The following is a 21,281-nucleotide window of genomic DNA, read 5'->3' as shown; positions in this document are numbered from 1 at the left end:
TCCCAGCAGGAGAGGTAGAGAGAAAAGTACACATAAAATATTTGAAGAAATAATGATGGAAATTTCCCAAAGTTGATAAAAGCATAACTCTACTCATGTAAGAAATTCGACAAAAGCCAAGTACAATAAAATTTACGAGATCCACACCAAAACGTATCACAATCAAATATCAAAAGACAAGGACAAAGAGAGAATCTTGACTGTAGCAAGAGAGAAGCCAATTGTCAAGTATAAGGGATACTTGACAACTAATTTCTCATCAGAAACCATGGACTTTAGAAGGCAGTGTGATGATATATTCAAAGTGCTGAAAGAAAAGACGGTCAACCAAGAGTTCTAAAGCTCACAAAACTGGCCTTTAAAAGTGAAGGCAAAATTAATAAGCAAAAACTGAGACAATTTATTACTAGCACATCTACTCTATAAGAAATGCCACAAGGAATTCTTCAGACAACAATGAAAGGGCGCTGGACAATCAGTTGAGTCTTCATGAAGAAATAACACCAATAATGATAACTACATAGATAAATTAAAAAGACAGTATAAATGTATTTTCTGTCTGTAATTTGTTCTTCAATCTAGATTAAAAGGCAGCTGCTTAAAGCCATAATTATATATCTGTGTTAATGAGTATAAGAATGTAATGGTTATGTTGATCATAGCATAGGCGAAGCAGAAAAGAATGGAGCTATGTAAGGGAAATTTAAATGATGTTAATCCAAACTATATTGGTATGAATCAAGATATTAATTGTAACGTGGGCTCCAGCTGTTGTGGCAGTGAGGCAGCACAGATTCTCAAGGGCTCTCAGTAGACTCTGGCCCACAGGCACCAAGCATATATCTGCCCCACAACCACAGTGCCCAAAAGGAAAATCTTCAGGCTGTGGGCAGTGACAGAGGAGGTGCTGAAAGGAGATCAGCCAGGTGTCAACCAAACCTGCATCTGTAAATGTGAAAATGAATCCCAAAAAGGTGGCAGGAAAGGATAAATCTTCAGAAAAAAAAATGCAAAGAAAAGGGAAGAGGGGAGCAATAGAAAGGAAGCCAAGAAACTAAAGAAGAATGGAAACCTACAGAGTATGGAAAGACTAAAAACCAGGAGAATCCAACCTCTTACACCAGGAGAGAAGGAAGTCAAGTATGATTAATATCATGTATAGGCTCCCTTCTTGTATAATCAAGAGAATTATTTCTATCAACTATTTTGTAAATGCAAGTTTTTTAGTAGCTCTAGAAACATTTTCAGTAGCTCTAGAAACATTTAAGACATTATATACTAGGAAACATGCCTCAGTCCATTTTTTAAGTATAAATGCTTTGTGTTATTGTTAGAGGTGAAATCATTTGCTATTGTTTATTTTTTTTAATACAACCAGAAAATAGTGGAATGTTGAATGTAGTTTCAGCTAACATTCCATTGATGGGGTCATTTTAATATCCTTGTTATACAAAACAGATGAGATAGCAATTTGGAGTCACAGTTCTTCATTTAATGTCTTAAGTATTCAAAATTATTTCTATTTCTATGTTGTTTTGGTAGAATTTTGTCCTAATCACTCCTTGATCTGGGCTCTCCTGTCAGAATTTTATGGATACTATAACATCGTGGTCCTGGTACACCAATTTTCCTAGTAAATGTGTTAATGTTCTATGAAAGACTAAAAATTTTAATCTGTAGTATATATGACACTAAATTGTGTTTTCGTAGAACATACAATGTAAAAGCTTATCCACATTTGAAGATATTGGTACTTGATATCCAGTAAAGGAAAATTTGTCTCTAAATTTTAAGCTAGAAATTTACTGGAATAATTATTTAGAAAAGAATCACAATTGCATGGATCTTTAGGTTTTCAGTTTGAAAAGAGTTGTGTACAAATTGGAATGTCTGTGTACTGATTCTCAAAACAACCAACAAAGTCTTATGAAAGAATTTATTGAAGCACATGAAAAAGATACTAATTGTAGTACACAGGGAAAGCTCTAGAAATTAACTTAAAATACAGTAAAAAAAACAACAAGAGAATTGAAATTATATACTAGAAAATATCTTTTTGAAACAAAGGATACGGAGAAATGAAATTCAGGAACAAATAATATATAATACATGGAAAACAAAGGAAAAAATGGTAAAGCTAAGTCCTTCCTGATCAATATTTGGTTAGATATAATTAACTCTCCAGTTAAATGCAGAGATTGGCAGAATGCATTTTTTTAAATGATCCAATTGTATGCGCTTTACTAGAAACTCAGTTTAGATTCAAGACATAAATAGATTGATAGTAAAAGGATGGAAAAGTATATTTATGCTAACATCAACCGAAAACATAGCTGGTGGGGCTATACCAACATGAGACAAAAGAGATCTTAAGACAATAATTTTTGTGTGAAGATATGATATAAAGATAAAAAAGTTAATCCACTAAGTAAATACAAAAATTACAAACATATATATACCTAACAATAGAGGCCATAACGTATATTGCTCAAAAATGGACAGAATTAAAGAGATAAATAAACAATTCAAAAATAATAGACTTTTCAATACCTCATGTTCAATAATGTATAGAGCAACTGTACAAAATATCAGCATTGAAACTAAAGACTTAAGAAGACTGTAAACCAGCTAGACCTATAAGATATCTGTGGAAGACTCCACCTAATATTAACAGAATGCACATTCTCAAGTATTCATGGAACATTCTCCAAGATAGACCATATAATAGACTATAAAACAAATCTCAATAAATCTAAAGGGATTGAAATCATGCAAAGTAGTTCTGCTGAAAATAGGATGAGCTTACAGATCAATAACAAAAGGAAATTTTAGAAACTCACAAATAGAAATTAAACAGCATACTCCTAAATCACCAAAGAATCAAAAAAGACACTGCAAGTGTTATTAGAAAATATTTTGTGATGATGAAGATGAAAAACAACATATCAAAACTTAGCAGACACATTTAAGTCACTGCATAGAGGGATATTTCTAACTGCATAAACACCTGTATCAAAAAGGAAGATAATCTTAAACCCATAACTAACCCCTATAGGTTAAGAAGCTAGAAAAAGAGCCACAACTTAGACTCAAAGAAATAATGAAGGAAATAATGAGGACTAGAGAGTAAATAAAATATAATACCAGAAGTTCATTTTTTGAAAACATTGCCAAACCGACAAACCTCTAGCTTTCCAAAACTTCCCAAATCTCTGCATTCTCTGAATCTCTAGATCCAACACACTCCCAATCAAAATCCCAACTGCCTTTTTGCAGAAATTGATAAATGGATCCTAAAATTCATGTGGAAATCACAAGGCATTTAGAATAGCTGAAACAGTTGTGAAAATGAAGAACACCCCAATTTCAAAATTCTACAGTCCTACAGCAATAAAAACAGTGTAGTTGTGACATACAGTTAAACATATAGATCAAAGGTAAAGATTTGAGAATTCTAATATAAATTCTTATAATTATGATCAATTGGATTTCAATGAGGTTACCAATAAAATTCAGTGGGGAAAAGTAAGCATCTCAGTAAATGATGCGGGAACCTCTGGATAGTAAAGAATGAAGTTAGATTCCTACCTCATGACATTTATTTAAAAAGTCAAAATTGATCAAAGATCTAAATCTAAGAGCTGAAACTATAAAATTCAACAAAACATGGGCATAAATCATGACCTTAACAGATTAAGTAATGAATTTTTGGATCTTACGCCAAAAGCAAAAGCAAACCTAAAGAACAAAATAGAAAAAGAAGCTTTTGTGCTTCTTTGGACACATCAAGGAAAATGAAAAAATAAGAAAATGACAGAATTAGAGAAAATGTTTGCAAATCATATATTCAATAAGGGAGTAGTATCACAACTATATAAATAACACAAGTCAATAAGAAAAATAATAACAATGCAGTTTACAAATGGGCAAGTGCTCTAAATAGACATTTCTCCCAAGATATCCAAATGGCAAATAGCCATACGAAAAATGCTCAACAACATTAGTTATTAGAGAAACGAAATAAAAGCCGTGAGGTACAACTGCATACCTACTGGGATGGCTATAATTTAAAAAACTTAAAAGGTACTGATTAGACTGTCAAGCTAGTAGGAATTCCTTTTGGTAATTCAAAATGGTGCCGTCTCTTAGGAAAACAGTCAGACAGGCCCTTAGAAGTGAAACACCATATCACCGTGAACCCAGTAATTCTCTGAATTATAATATCCCTCCCCCAACAAAATTTTTAATAAAAAATAAAAAGGAATTTACAGATACATGTTGTAACATGGATGAACATCTAATATATTACACTAAGTGAAATCAGGCTCAAAAGGCCATGTATTATGATTCCATTATTTTTAAAGATTTATTTTATTTATGCATGCAAATGCTGGGCTATAGGCCAGAGGTGCAGGGCAGGTGGTGAGAGGATTCACCAGAGACAGAGTAGAGAGCAGAACAGGCAGATTGACTAAAATACACTGCTGAGGGGAGCAGCAAGTGAGACAGGAGAGATCTGATGCGCCATGTGGGTTAGCTCCCTGGTGGGGGATCGAATTTGTACTGCAGTGGCAGCAGATAGTTTCATAGTACTGAGACTTAACCCCTTGCACCACCAGTGAGGCCCTATATGACTCCATTTTTTATGAGCTATTTTTATAAGGCAAATCTATAGAGACAGAAAATAGACTAGTCATTGCCGGAGCCCAAGGAGAGAATGGAAGAGGGAGTAACTGACAGGTATGGCTTCCATTTCTGAGGTGTTAATGTCTTACATTAGATGGTGATGATTGTGATGCTTTGTGAATATACTAAAGAAGGCCTGGACTTGTACACTTTAAAGGTGTGACTTTTATGGTATATGGATTTTTAAGTGATTTGGAAGTTTAAAAATTTAGGAATTAAGTTTTTGATTCATGTATATGTAGATAGGTGTTTAATACTTTTTCACTAATGGTCTTCTCAGTCTAAAAATCTTCAGGATCACTTTTAAACATAAGAAACATACATCACCAATAATAAACTCTTTCAAAAGTTGTATGTAATTGCAGCCAGGACAGAGAAGATTTACCAGTGCATTATCCCTATCTCTATTCTCTAATGTCTTGAAATGAAGATGATAGTGAATGGATAAGTATATAAAAGATACAATGATAAAACCAAAACCAAGAATGTCATTCAGTGTGGGTAGTGGCTAGTAAAAATGCAAAAGTGAGGTTATAGAAGGATAAAAAGTCAGAACAAGCCTAGTATTTTGTTCCTCAACCATAAAAATGTCCTGAGCATATTATAAAACATTTCTTTTGGTTCTGGAACCTTTTCCTGCCTTTGCCTATTCAGGGAGGAAAATTGGATTGGGTTTTAAGAAGTAATTTCAAGAAGTAATTTCAATGTTAAACCCTTGATGAAAAGACTTTCAAGTACAAGTCCCCTGAGAAGAAGTCAAAAGCAGGCATCTTAGTGGGGAAAACGTTGATACTCTAAACATGAAGAATTAATTACATAATACCCCTTTTTGAGGTACAGTGTTGCATTCTTACTTTTGTTTTTGTAAATGTGTAGTGGGCTTTAAATACATGTGCTAGCAAATCTCTAATTCAATAGAGAACTATAGTTCTCCACTGTTTTAATTCGTCAGAAATAACAAAACTACTGCTATGAATATGTTAAAATTCCTGAAGAAAATAGTAGCTATGACTGTATAATTAGCAGATACTCCAATCTTCAGGGATTTAGTGCTTAATTCAAAGCATTTCTTAATAATTTTTATAATTTTTGTGAATTGTGGCATTTAAGCAGCCAATTTAGTATAATTTAACACAAAATATAAAGGTAGTTCAATCAGGATTACAAATGTAATAAAGTGCTATAAAATTTTTATTAGCAAAATCCTATAACAATTCTTAAAGGCCTTTCACAAAATTTCCTTATAAACATTGAGTCCTTTATAACAGGTATGCCTTGAGGGTCCATATGAATCTCTATTTTCTCAAATAACCCCATGACATATCATCTAGAAACTTCCCTGATACTTTTAAACATCCAGCACTTTATATCAGTGCTTGTACATGCTTCTGGCTTTCTTGTATGTTCTTTGAAAGTCAGTCATTTCCTTAATATATGTCCACACCACACATTAACATCACCAACTTTCTTATCTATTACTTGTTGAGCCAGTTTTCTTCACAGAATAAAGTACTGTCTGAAATAAGCTCTCCCACTTGCTTTTACTTCTCGTGTGGTATGCATGGTGGATTCATCAACATCTTACAAGGATGCCCCATTACATTTGCTGGGCCAAATGTCCACTTTGGCCTGGAACACTTATCTTTTTGTGAGGGTTATGTTACTGGTACTAATCGTTAGCTGTTTTCCTTAGGAACCTTTATATATATACAAAGTTTTTATCACTTCATAAGAATTATTTGGTAGGAATATAGAGGATCCAAATAAGGGATTGGGGAGAAAAGTAATTATAATAAAGTGAAAATCAAAATCAACAAGCAACTATAAACCAGAGACATTCTGCAGGGGAGAGAAGGGAGTAGGATTAAAACAAGGGTGGGAAGAGCACAAGGGACTATGGTGATGGTTCATGGGTGAATTGGTGGTGAAAATTTCATGAGGCCTATAACCGAGATGAGAAAGCATGCATTGTACAAAAATGAAGAACAATGTAAAAAATATATAAAATAAAAAATGTAATATTAAACGAAAGAATTATTAGGTAGGCACAGATGAGTGGGGTGTAGGTTTGGACTGTAGGCTGAGGATCTCCAGCTAATGGATATGTTGTTGGTGCTCTTTATAGAGCCTCCTTCTGGAATGGCACTAATATGTGCCTTAGAAAATTACAGTGTATTCCATGTCTTCCACCCTCAGGTTTTTGACAACTTGTCACTATTACTCATCTTAAGAAAATTGTTTTTAAATAATTTCAGTTTGATGGAAGAGTGTCCAGAACTGCCATGTATTCTTCATCTTGATTTTCCAAATGTTAACATTTTTCCTTCTTTATGGTATCGTTTTCTTAATAGATAATAGGATAGATAGGTGGGTTTTTCTCCTGAATCATTTGGGAGTAAATTGTAGCCATGATGCCTATTTACCCTTAAATACATAAATGTGTTTCTGAAAATCAAAAGACATTTTTAAAGCACCTATAGTTCGGTTACCAAATTAATGAAATTAACATTTACATAATGCTATTATCTTGTTTAAATACCTTTCTGAATTTTTTGCAATTGTCTTACCACTGCCCTTTATAGAAAAAAGGGGACAAATGGCTTATTCTGGCCCAAAATTCAATCAACATTCATGTGTTTTATGTATGGTCACATATCTTTATCTTTCTTTAATCTGAAATAATCCCTCACTCTTTTTTTTTTGCAGAAGGGGGAAATTTCATGATCTTGGTATTTTTGAAGATTGCAAACCAGTTATTTTGTAGACTAGCCGATAATTTGGGAGGGTCTATTGTTTCCTTTTGATTTGATACAGATTATACATTTTCTGTATCATGAAGGGGGGTATACTTTGTGCCCCATGTCAGGAAGAATATGTTGTTGATTTTCCCTTTACTGGTTGTATTAACTTTGCTCATTTAGAGAAGGTGGTATCTGCCAAGTTTCTCCACTATAAAGTTATTATTTTTGTAGGAAAACACATTGAGAATAAAAAATTGCCTACTTATCATCAAATAGTTACCCCCTGGCTTTAGCGCATATTAATGCTTCTTACCTGAGCCAATTGTTAACTCTAATAGTTGCCAAACACTATTTTTTAATTCCATCATTTCTTTTATATTTTTTACTTCCTACTAAATTTTTTAATTGAAAGTTTTCCCTTCCTTCTTCATTTATGTATTTATTCATTGAAATATATTAGTATAGATTTACAAATTCCTGTTTTATTAAGTGGGTTATAATTTTGGTGAGGTGTTTTTTTTTTTTAAGATCTATTTATTTATGCATACAAGAGCTGGGGTGTAAGCCAGAGGTAAGGGGGGTGTGAGAGGATTCACCAGAGACAGAGCAGGGAGCAGAACAGATGGACTGACTGAAATACACTATTGAGGGGAGCAGTGTGCGAGACAAGAAAGGTCTACTGTGCCATGTGGATTAGCTCCCTGGCAGTAGATTGAACTCAAGCTGCAGTGGCTGCCAGTATCATAGTACTGATACTTAACCCCTTGCTCCACCAGGGAGGTCTGTGAGGGACTTTTTAAGCTGACTTGTTTGTGCTCTGACACATCCCAACAGCTGTTTTGTTTTTTTTTTTAAGTTGGTACAATATGATTCCAAACTCATCTTGTATATTCCCTTACTTAGCCCTGAAGCTAGCCATTTCTCTAAGGGACTTGGGTGCTTTCAGTGGAAAGTGGCATTTCAAAACCAAAATCAAGCTGTTTGATATGACTGTGGTTCTAGATATCACTTCTTTAGGTCCCTGTAAACATGTGCACGTATGTATACAAATTCAGCATCTGTTGAGTTAATCATGTGTTTTGTTTTGTTTTGTTTTAAAGATTTATTTATTTATACAAGCACTGGGTACAGTCAGAAGTGTGGGAGGGTGAGAGAATTCACCAGAGCCAGAGTGGGGAACAGAACAGGCAGACTGACGAAATACACTGCTGAGGGGCGCAGCGGGCATGGAGGAGAGGTCTGTGCGCCATGTGGGACCCTCGCCGGTGGCTGGTGATTGAACCGGCATTGCAGAGGCTTCGGGCAGCTTCGCAGCCCAGCGCTTAACTGCTGCGCCACCAAGGGAGGCCCTAATCATGTGGTTTTTGCCTTAGATTCATATCGTGTTTTATATTAATGAATTTCCTTACACCGAGTACATTTCTACCCCTGGACTGCATTTCACTTGACCATGAATGTGTATTGTTAATCTTAAATCTACAAATACCAAGGCCACATTGCAGTGTCATTCAAAGAATTATATCCCCTAACACACTTATGCAATTATAGATTTCTACTGAACCAAAACCTTTGGAGGGGATTCCCAGATTTTGCTTCTAACAAGTCCCCAAAGATATGGTCCTAATGCACACTGAGAACTACTGGCTCCAGTAGTTAAGTAATACCAGTAGTTAAAGTTAATTCCAAAAAACTGTTTATTTTAGCAAGGGATTTGGCCCATAATACCTTTTGCAAGCTGCTTTATGTCTTAAAATTTTAGGTCATGAGCCAATTGCAGGAAAGTAGGTGATACAGAGAAATCAAAAACTAAAATACTAACTTTCATCTGAATATTCATTCATCCATTCCTTTATTCAGTTGTTTTTGGAACTATGTGAAGATTCAGGATGTAAAGATATATAAGACCCCCACAATAGTAAGAGAAATGGAAGATTAAATAAATATTTGTAAAATAATATATTAGGTGCTATATTAGAAATACTTTCCAGGAATTTTATGGGCACAAAGTATATAAAAGAGGATTTGCTTCTCTCTCCTAAATCAAAGAAGACTTTAAAGAAGAGGAGATGCTTTAGATTAAGCATCTTTCCAGTATACCTTAACAAATAGAGAAGAAGTTTATTTTCAAAAATCTCATTACATAAAAATGTTTAGAAATGCCTTTCTTACACAATATGTACTAGCATACATCAACTCTTGGAAAGCACAGCTACAATATCACTCATATAAAGGAAAGGGTCAGCTGTAAATGGGGGAATCTGTGTATAAACCTATGAATGAGTTTCTTTTCAAGTAACCAAATTTTAATAGAAACAATGAATACCACCAACCATAAAATAGAAAACACCAGTAATACATGAAAATGTCAGTAAATTGAACATGAACTACCCATTGCTTCTTTGAGTATGCTTCACTGTCTAAAGGGGCAAAAATTTTCTATTTTCTTTCTATTAGAACTTGTGATGGTTTGGTTCCACTCCATTTATTCTTAGTATCAGGCTTTGCTTACCCAGAACAACTACTATGTGGGAGAGAGCCCATAAAATCTGTGACTAACACTCATGCTTGGGTAATGATTATGGAATGACTTGAATGCATTTTTTCTTATCACCTAAATGGCCCTCACATGACAATAGGGCAATATTTTAAAGTACAAACCTGGTACTGCTTGTCCTCAAGAAAATTCTCCAGTGTCAAATGTAGCCTAATGTCCTAATTTTAATAATTTAGGAATGGACTAATTCATGTCCTAATTTTAATAATTTGGGAATGGACTTTAATTGCCAACATTTCTATTTGCTCAAAATCTATACAATTTAAATATGCTTTGTGCTGAATATGCTGCAAGCTATATATATTCACATCAGGTAGTTTGGATAAACATCTTGAGTGTGATTTAAACTGCAACAGGTGTCAACCAAGATGCCAAATGTCACACTGAATTCATGGGCAATCTCCTCTGGCTCAGTTTTAACTAGCACTCTAGTAGTTACCCACCAAATCATTACAATAAAACGTTCCTATTTGAATATATTTTTGGATTGCCTTGACTAAAGGAAGACATAGTCTAGGGCTACACCCTATCAATACTACATAATTTCCAACACACACATACACACACACATGCACACACACACCCCTTCCGCTCTGCTCTTCCACTCTGTGTCCTGATTAATGATATGCAAAATATAGACTAGGGAAAAAATAGTAAGCATAGAGACAGCAATATAATTTAAAGACATCCAATTAAATATGATTTTTTAAAAATGTCTACCCACCCATACTAACTATATAAAACTCTTTAGATAAAAAAAGTAGATCCATGGTGAAATCTGAAATCTCTCTCTCTCTCTCTCTCTCTCTCTCTCTCTCTCTCTCTCTCTCTCTCTCACACACACACACACACACACACACATACACACACACACACATTCATACTACAGCCTATTCTTCAGTTTTTGAAACCTGGGTAAGTAGTATATTAATTTTGAAAGACAAGAAAATTTTATGTGCTTTTACTGAGTTTGGTCATACTGATTTGAGCAATTTCTTCTTTAATTTACAGTTGGTAACCAGTGGATAAATTACATATCATTCTGTGGCCTTAGAACACACTCAACACTAGAAGGAAACCTAGTGACTGAGCTAATCTATGTCCACAGCAAGTTGCTAATTGCTGATGACAACACTGTTATTATCGGTAAGTACATGGTCTGGAATTACACTCCTTGCTAGTTAACTTGCCCCACACAAAAATCTTTCTCTGTATTCTTCCCAAGCTCCCTTTGAATTGAGAGGGATGGTCGGGCAATATCTAAATTTTTCTTAGGTAGTCTTTTTCTTCTTGCATCCTAACTCATTCCTATTTTTATCTATGAAGAAGCAGTGGTACAGAGCAATTAAATTGCTTTTGTGCAAATTACAGTATCCAGAGGCAGCAACTTAAACACAGCAGTGCAGTAATATGTCTGCTTTCATTAATTCCTTATTATCCCCTCATTTTAATTTTGAATCCAAGTGCCTGGATTTGTGGGATTGGAATTGGAGAACAGGGAAGGATATGTCACAAATGAGTAACTGATGATAATTTGCATATGTTTGCATCTACTAATCATTACCACAGATCTGAGTTATGAAAGAGTCAGAATTAAAATGATATTAAAATATTGCTGCTTCAGTGCTTACCGTTGTTTCCTTAGCCTATGTTTTGGATATCACTAATTAGGAAGCAGAGAGGAGCAGCTTTTTTGGGGTGTGTGTGTGTGTGTGTGTGTGTGTGTGAAATTGTGTAGTACTAATGTGATATAGACTAAAGTCTGCCATCTTTTCTTATAATCAATACACAGATTTCTCAAAAGTCCTCTCCCTACTGGCAGGTTCAGGAGAGAGAGAGAGTTACTGGTTGTACATTCTATACAGATTAGATCAACACGGGGAGTGGATGTTCAATTTCATTCTTTTATACATATGAAAAGCTTCATTTTCTCATCATTGAATTATTTTGCCTTCTACTACTATGTTACACAAACAGTGAAAAGCCAGGATGAGAAACTGAGTGTTAATAACAAACTAGATAAGGGAGTTGACCAAAAAGGGAAGTCATGTCAGTGTTTGATATGTCCCACTATTGGGAATTCTGCTCATCTGTTTTAAATAAAATATAACTGCAACTAAAATATTTCCCTATTCTTTAAGACAGTAAATATCGAGTAGCGTTTTAAAGTTTTAAGCGGTAAATATGCTTTGGCCATCTTGATCCTGCACTTAATTAAAGAAAAAAAAAACCTCATGTCTAGGAATAATGAGATTTTCCTATCTGAAACAATTTGAAAAGAAAGAAAAAGTAGTGGTGGGCCTCCCTGGTGGCGCAAAGGGTTAAGCGCTGCACTATGAAGCAATCCGCAGCCACAGCAGCATGAGTTTGATCCCCGGCTAGGGAGAAACCCACATGGCGAAGCAGTCCTCTCCTGTCTTGCCCGCTGCTCCCCTCAGCAGTGTAATTCAGTCTGTCTGCCTGTTCTGTTCCCCACTCTGTCTTTGGTGAATCTTCTCACCCCTCCCACCCCACCCCCAATCTCTGGCCTGTGCCCCAGCTCTTGTATGCATAAATAAATAAATCTTTAAAAAAAAGAAGTTGTGAAGTCAGAAAAATATATACACTCTGGTATATACATATACTCTCTCATGCTTGTGTAGGCAAGAGCTTAATACTTATTGAGGGCATTTAAGAAAAAATACATCTTCAATCTCTTGCTTTATAGGGATTGAAACTCCCTATAGGGGTTTATTTCTTCCCCTAATAAACAATGTTTCTCTAATTTCCCAAAGCTGCTTGCCTTGCTCTTCAGAAGCCAATCTTACAATTGTTTTATATTAAAGTTGGCAGTGACAGTCGGAAGGGAAAAATATTAATGTTTGCTGAAATGGAAAAATGAAACAAGCCAAATAAAATACACTGGATCTCTTAAGTAAGGTTTAAGAACTCTTGAAGTAAAAATTGGCAGATATAAATATTTTCCTTATAGAGGTCATTTTGACTTTCAACCTGCTTTACTTTAAATGAAGCAGAAATGCAAAGTAGTTTTCAGTAACAGAGCTAACAGTTAAATAGATTTGTTGAGATTGTTGATTCACTTGCTTTCTAGAAAAATCTTTGAACCCTCAAAGGCAGCAATTTATTTAGACTAGCAACAATTGATCAATTTGTATATAATTCTTATTAATTCTCTTGATACTAAGGCTGTAGCCTGGTGAGGATGGGTAGGTCTCCCTTCAGTCTGTGAAGGCTGGGTCTTTCTTTAGTCCTTCCCCAAGGGAAGAACAGATTTCCCCTAAGAAAAAGTCTGTAGGTACTTTTTTTTTCCTCCCTGGAAACTTTAATTTAATTTAAATTTTTTTAAAGATTTATTTATTTATTTATACAAGCACTGGGTACAGTCAGAAGCACGGGAGGGTGAGAGAATTCACCAGAGCCAGAGCCGGGAACAGAACAGGCCGACTGACGAAACACACTGCTTGAGGGGAGCAGCAGTCGGCAGGAGAGGTCTGCGCGCCATGTGGGACCCTCGCCTGTGGCCGGGGATCGAACTGGCGCTGCAGAGGCTGCAGGCAGCTTCGCAACTCAGTGCTCAACCGCTGTGCCACCAGGAGAGGCCCTGGAAACTTTAATTTTAAATGGGATTTTCATTGCTGTTCTCACATATTGTTCATAATACAGAGAACCATGTTTAAAATTCTCAGAGAGGAGTTTGGGAAGTTAGGTTGAGAATATTTTATCGGTCTTAAACATAAAAGAAGTTCAAGTAACCTGTGATTAATTTTGTACCTTGGCAAATTTATGCCAGAATTATTGAATAATTGACATAAGAAAAATGACTAATTATCCTCATTTTTTCCTCATTAGCAAATATTTATTTTCTCACATTAAAAATATCTTTCGTGTATAGATTTCATTATCTGTTGCCCTGGGCGGCCCTACTAGTCATGAAATCTGTGACCAATTCCAATTTTCAAGTCCATTTTAATATTGGCACTTAACCAAACTTGTATTTACTAGCTTTCCTAAACAAAACAAGACTAACCTTAAGTAGTATTTAGGTTGACTATCCTTTTGACTGAGTGAAACAATTTTAATATTCACTAATCCCCTGCAAAGCACAACAGGGAGCTAGCAACCATGATGGAAACTGCGTCACTGCCCTACAGATATCGACGCTAGAGGAGAGTCAGGTAGTCTATCCACCTGCATGAGAATCAGCAGGATGGATATTGCGTTGATAGGGGCAAGCAGATCCAGAAGCAATCAACAAGGGTGCATAGGTGGAAAACCACGAATTAGGGATCACATTCGATCTGGTCCTATGAGTCTCAACCCTGGCTGCATTAAAATCACCCGAGGTATTTAGAAAATACATCACTTAGGGAAAAGTTTATTGGTGTCTACAAATTTACTTCAAAGTATATCTCACATTTGTCTGGATGTGAAGGTATACTCCTAAATATTATCTGGGCTGTAAACCAGTGGCCAAACAATTAATGATAAAAATAAAATAAATCCCCCAAAAGATATATTAATGGACGACAGATAAAGCGACGGAGTGGTATTGGGAAAAATATTGATGACTGGTTCATACTTTCAGAAGTTCTGATGAATTGGTCTGGTTTGAAACCCAACATCAGGATTATTTTGCTTCTGTTTTTGTCATAATTATGTTTAAAAAATTCCCTGGTGATGCTCACTCACGTGCAGTCTTAGCATAAACTTCTCATCAGGAGACACAGGGGACACAAGTAAGTGGAAACTATGGAGTACCTATTTGGGATTAGTAGGAGAATAAGATTTTCTTTAAAGCAAATATACAGGATTGAATTTGGTGTATTGGTTGTCTGTCACTGCCATAACAAATGACTGCAAACTTAATGACTTAAATCAGCACAAATACATTATCTAACAGTGCTGCAGGTTAAAAAGCCCACCTAGGTCTGACTGGGTTAAAATCTGGGTGTGGGCAGAGCTACAATCCTTCCTGGAGTCTTAAAGGAGAGTCCATTTCCTTGCATTTTCTAGAAGCTGCCCACATTCCTTTTCTGGGACAGAAGACAGAAACATTTGAAGACAGAAACATTTCCTAAAGCATTAACCCATTCTTCTGCAATCATTTCTCCCTCTAACTCTCCATTACCTGTAAGGGCCCTTGTGAGTACATTGTTTTCACCTAGAGAGCCCAGGTGACTCTCCCAGTGTTAAGGGCAGCTGATTAGCGACTTTAATTCCATCTGCAGCCTAAAGTCCCATTGTGATGGTGACATAATATATTCACCAAAGTTGAGGACTGGGACATGGTCATTTTATAGGTCACTATTCTACCTGCCACAGAAGGATTCACAATGTCTTTAAAAAGTTCTAAAAAAAACTCATGAACTATGAAGGAAAGATAAATCCAGCTGAATCCAAATCCAGAACTTCATTCATTAAAATATACTATAAAGAGAATAAAAAGAGAAACCATAAATTGAAAGAAGATATTCACAACACACAATGTTCAGAACACACAAAGAACTCCTATAAACCAAACAGAAAAGATAACATTCAAAAGAAAATAGGCAAAGGAAATTGTATAGAAACTTCATGAAAGAGGAAATACCTGAGGCCCATAAACATAAAAGATGTTCATTTTCATTAATATAATGAGATAAGGAACAGTTTTTGAAATTACCAATTGGCAAACATAAAAAAGTTGGACAATTCAAATACTGATCAGGCTGTGGAGTACCAGGAAGTGGCCTCCACTGCTAGTAGGAATATAAATTGGAAACAGCTAGAACATTCTGCATGATTCTTAACAAATAAAGTCACACACAGCAGCTCACAGTGCACTCCTGTTTATAGAGCCCCAACTTCACTTGTGGAACCAGGAAACAGACACAAAATCACGTAGAACACAATTGTGTATCAGAGCAAAACTCTGAAAGCAACCCACCTCCATTAACAAGAGAATGAATATATAAATCCTGGTGTACTCATTTCAGGAAAATAATGCATTATAATTGCAGACAGATAATCCCAAAGTCATAATATTGAGTGAAAGATACAAATCTGAAAAAAAGATTATTTATCACATGATTGCATTTATAAAAATTAAAAATAAGTCAAAAGTGAACTTTTTTTGATTAGGAAAATATGTAGAATATGATGAACACAAAATTCTTTAGAAAGTCTTCCTCTCGGAGAGGGCTCAAAACAGGGAAGGGAAGAGCACAAGGGACTGTGGTAATAGATCGTGGGGGTTATGTTGGTGGGAAAACTATGGGGACCACACCTGAGGGGAGAAATCAAATGCTGTCCAAAAAATAACAACAATGTAAGAAAATAATGAATTAAAAAGTAAAAAAAGAAAGTCTCCCTCTCTGGAAGGGAAGGACATACATTGGAAGACACTTGAGGACTTCTGGATGTGGTACTGTTCTGTTTTTCATCCTGGGTGATATATTCAGTCCTGTTTATTTTATTATTGCCAAAGTTTTGCATATGTGTTTTCATATACTCTTTTGCATTTTGCAAAAGAGTTTTAAAAGTTCCATGACATTAGCAGATTTAGCATAGATCATTTTCTAAAAATTAAATGGCTTTATTTTTAAAAGTTATTTATCTAATATTTTTAATTGAGATAAACACCAGATGCTGTCACTAATATGTGGACTATAGAGAAACCAAACTGAGAATCAGAAAATTAAGTAGTTTTAAATTATCAAGTCCATATCCAAATAAAATCACCACATAAAATGTAATACATGAGTCCAAAGCATATTGTTGTAAACAATTCAAACTCTAAGGGTGTGTATAGAGTACAAGGTCAAAATTCTCCATATTGTCTTCATCTCTTTGCCAGAAGTACTTGCTGCTCTTAAAAATTCAATACCTTATCTAGATCCCTTCTTCTCTCTTCCTTATTTTATATAGAATTGGGAATATACCATATCTGCTGTTCTAAAATTATATGCAGAATATGGGAACATTTAACAAGACTGTCAGTAGCATTTAAATCCATCAATACCTCATTTTCAGTATCTGAGCAATTAAATACATCTATAATTTTCTAAATCTTTCTTCACAGTCCTCTGGGTAATTCCATGTTGGCCCTTGAAATACAAGCACCGCACCCTGTGTCAAAGAATTCTAGCTCAGCAAGCCTGAAATGTATTCCTCCCTCTGCTAGCATGGGAGCCTGGAAGGGGGGGGGTGCGGAGAGAGAGAAAGAGAGATTGAGAGAGTGTGTGTAAACCTTCCCAGGGTGGCTCACACCTCTTTTTCCTGACAGTGAAAAGGTTCTCCCATTGCAGCAACTCCCAGCAGGAGAGTGGCCTCTGCAGGGACTCTAGGGCAGTACAGTCCCAGACCATTGTTAGAACTTTACCTCCTTACACTTCACACACCTGAGTGGGAAATGATTAACCCAGAGAGATTTCTTTGATACAATTGTTACATGCCAACAAATTTTGCCTTCCTATGGTAGCATTCTCTGATGCAGGTATTAGAGTTAACAAGTACTTGTTAATAATGCCAATGGTAATTAACATTTGTAGTTTATAGATCAGAAAGTGCTTTCACATGATCTTGCTTAATTCTCACAAAAACCCTAGGAGGTCTACATTATGATCTCAGTTTATAAAAGATCAAATTAAAGGTGAGAAAGATAACATGACCTTGCCCACTTTAATGTTAGGCCATCTGTCAAACCCAAAGATAGAAGCTATGAGATTTATAACATAGTCAAATGTTAATTACAAAGGATTATTTGTTGTTCACGAAACAGTGTTTCAAAGATTCTCACTTTACAACACTTGCACAGTGCTGCCATATTTCTGTGAGGTGTTCCACTGTTGGCCACCCAAGGCCACTGTGGGCCACCATTCACATCAGCAGTTAGCACAGATTTGTGTATTGACAATGGCCATAGGTCATCAAAGGGGCAGCTTTTTCTGATGACCCATCCTTTGGGCATGTGGTCGAGCTGCTTTCTCCTTACACCCTGACTGTCTCCTCATGGAGAGTAGACTTGCAGCCATTTAGCCCCACCTTCGCCCCTTGTCTGCAGAAGCAGTGAAATGTGTGACTCAGGAAAGAGGGGAATAAAGGAAAAGGGGTCACTCAGGCCCTTTCTGTAGTTTGTAGGACTCTGGAGATTCAGAAACATGAATCTGCAGTGATGAGCGCAAAAAGCAAACATGAGGTCTCTGAATACATGACTGAGGAGCACAGGACTCACGGGGTTGAATAAACATATTTGCCCTTCACTTGGGAAAGTCAACATTCTTGGCTCATTTGGATTTAAAAATAGGATAGAGGGAAATTGATACTGAAGCTGTTGGCACAATCCACAGGTGCAGCTAGAGAATAGAAACCCCAAGGCAGCAGCGCTGATCTGTTTGTGAGAGTGTACTCTATTGACTGTTAAGGGGCTCTTGGTTTTGACATTCGTGATTGTGTGACATGAATTACAGTGTACAGAGTCTGATTCTTAAGTCTAAAAGCAAAGCCATCTTCTCTATTGAGCTAGTCAACTTGTGTGTCTTTGTGTGTTTGATGATTCTATCAGTCAGAATCCTTAAACCACAAGATAGAAAACTCAACCGGAAATGTATGAACCAATAATGAAATGTATTGTTTCACAGAATGGAAGGTTAGAAAATCCTAGGGTTACTGATTTAAAGACCCAGGGTCTTGCTTCTTTCTGCTCTGCCATTATCTGTGGCAACATTATTTGTTACAACGTGGCTTCAGCAGAGCCTGGAATGATTTCTTCATCCAGGCTTTCAAGTCAAAATATCCTAAGGCTGGAAGAGACAACATCCTTACCTAATGTCCAATTATAAAAAGGAGAAAAATTTCCTTTTGGGTCACACTGACTAAAATTGTATCAAGTGCCCGTAACTAAGCTAATCGCTGTGTAAATAGTGAATTTACCTTGGCTGCCTCAAAGTGGTCAAGATTAATCCCTGGGTTAGAGGAGGGTTTCTCCTCTTTAAAGCATTACATCTCTTGACAACCTGAACAAATTTAGGGTTTTCTTAGCAAGAATTTAATGGGGAGGACAAATATGTATAGGGAAAATTGTTCAATTACACTGTACCCCATGTAGGCTCTGCCAACATAAATGACCGAAGCATGCTGGGAAAGCGAGACAGTGAAATGGCTGTTATAGTGCAGGACACGGAGATGGTCCCTTCAGTGATGGATGGAGAAGAGTATCAGGCTGGCCGGTTTGCCCAAGGACTTCGGCTGCAGTGCTTTAGGTGGGTCCTCTATAGCTCTGTCTCTCATGGATTTCCACTGCTCTAGGGTCTGGAAACCAGAGGACACACACCATCTTCCCCAGGTTCTTTATCTGAAACTGTCCCACAATACCACTGCCCAATGTCCCTGTGAACCATCATTGGTATGAGATGACTTTATGTGGCACAAACATGTTATATTTTAATAGTTCTTGTTATTTTTATTGAAAACCAACACTTTATTTTTAGCACTATTTTTTATTTTATTTTATATATTTTTACATCATTTTTCATTTTTGCACAATGTATGCATTTTCATCATGGTTATAGTCCCCATACAATTCCCACCCCCCTTATTTTGACCCTCCCCCCCTCCATAGTATGTCTCTGGTTTATAGTTACTTGTTGATTTTGATTTTTACTTTATTATAATTAGTCTTTTTCCTGGTCCCTTTTTCTGCTCTGCCATTATCTGTGTCCTATCCTCAAATGTTGCTCCCCAAAGCTTCTTTTCCCCTCGTTTACTCTTCTCCTTGTTCACACACATGCTAACATCCCCTCTTGTCTGTGCAGCAACCCTACTTTTCTCCACTCCAGGTGTTTGCAGTGAGTCACAACTCTCACTCTACAACTACATTTGCCAGGGTGGGATTTCAGTGGGCACTACGGTGAGATGCGTCTAGTGCTCCTGATTGAGGGCAAACTGACAGAAGGCACTGCACAGAAGCACCTCCCAGAGCTACTGCTTTAACCCTTCCAGCATATGGTCAAGTTTGGGAACTGGCTTCTTTGTAGATAGTTAGGTGGTCATTGAGCATCCCCACCCCCTGGAAATGCTGGCAGCCTTTTCCTTCATGTCTAACAGTCCAGAACTAAGACATGCTTCTGTTCCAGAGACTTCTTTCTGCTCTCGCTGCCCAAGGAGCTCAGCAAATCCATTCTTCAAAATCTATCAATACCTTTCTGCAGCTTTTACTGCTGTGTCTATTGCCTTTGTTACTGATTGTTTTGCCAGTAAGATTTTTTTTCAAACCATTGACATTTCAATTAGCTTCTAATGTGAATTTTTTTTATTTAGCAGGGACTGAGTTTAAAATTAACATCTTGTTAATCAACACATCAATTGCCTACTGTAGCATATATAAAGGAAACATTTTCTTGTATAAACTAAAAATAAATGTCATGCATGTTCAGTTCCTAGAGAACTTAAGTATTCTCTTCAGAGTAGTGGACTTCTTTTAACTTACTAAATGCAAAATAATTACAGTTAGAAGGTTCTGATTACAACCTATTTTTATGTAGAAATTTTGGAAAATATAGAAAAGTGTTAAAAAAATTAACTTCCTCTGTAATCCCACCATCCACTGCTGAAAATGTTCACATTTGATATATGTTATTTCACTTTTTCTATGCAAATATTACTGTACTGTATTTCTTTTTAAAACAACATAATTAGGATCTTGCAGTTCTACAAAATGATTTGTTATTTAAATAATAGCATACTTTACCATGTCATTAAGTACATTTAGCAGATGTACTGTATTAAATGTGCTGTAATAAATAGAATGAGTATGCCGTAATTTCTTTAATTAATACCTCATTTATAGGCAGATTTTTTTCTTATATAAAAGATGGTTATATCTGCCTCTTGTTTACCTTCTTACTCATTTCCTTGACTAAATCCTAGCTAGGGAATTTCTAGTTAGAGGAAGTGTGAAGTTTCCTTTTGTCCTCTAATTTCTTATTGTTTCACCAATAATGTTTTAGAGAGCTTATTCTCCACCTTAACTGAGTCCTATTATTTACTTAATCTTTACCAGTTTGGTAGATTTCAAATGAAATTTCATTATTTTAATTTGTGTTGTTGAAGGTTCTTAAAAATTTTTTCTTACTTACCTGGCAGAGGGGACACCATGATCGTGAAGGTGGTCTTCACAGATGAGGCTCCCCCATTGCACCCCAGGTGTGCTGAACCCTGATTTCCCCAAATGTGGGAAACTCCACTGCATAATTTATGGTATTGGGGAACTGCATTTCAGCTCTCCCATGAATATTTTGGTTTAATTAAAGTAGTTGTTTTTG

The 21,281-nt window shown here is 36.1% G+C and overlaps 1 protein-coding gene and 1 non-coding gene across 5 annotated transcripts in view; both read left to right on the top strand.

The window, feature by feature from the left end:
• The window catches only part of PLD1 (phospholipase D1), a 215,795-nt gene that overhangs the window by 182,448 nt on the left and 12,066 nt on the right, over positions 1–21,281 (top strand). For all 4 annotated transcript variants that reach the window (XM_037525110.2, XM_037525109.2, XM_037525107.2 and 1 more), the window contains 2 exons: positions 10,993–11,127; positions 19,067–19,220. In XM_037525110.2, coding sequence (XP_037381007.1) covers positions 10,993–11,127; positions 19,067–19,220 — 289 coding nt within the window. The remainder of the gene's footprint in view (positions 1–10,992; positions 11,128–19,066; positions 19,221–21,281) is intronic.
• On the top strand, positions 21,088–21,248 carry LOC119258366 (U1 spliceosomal RNA). Its single transcript, XR_005128229.2, has one exon. It is a non-coding gene; the product is annotated as a U1 spliceosomal RNA (small nuclear RNA).

This window comes from Talpa occidentalis, unplaced genomic scaffold (assembly GCF_014898055.3).
Source record: "Talpa occidentalis isolate TD23 unplaced genomic scaffold, MPIMG_talOcc4v2.1 talOcc4.4, whole genome shotgun sequence".
In the NCBI taxonomy this organism is placed as follows: domain Eukaryota; kingdom Metazoa; phylum Chordata; class Mammalia; order Eulipotyphla; family Talpidae; genus Talpa; species Talpa occidentalis.
Note: the sequence above shows the minus strand (reverse complement) of the source record. Positions and strands in the feature narration are given on the sequence as shown.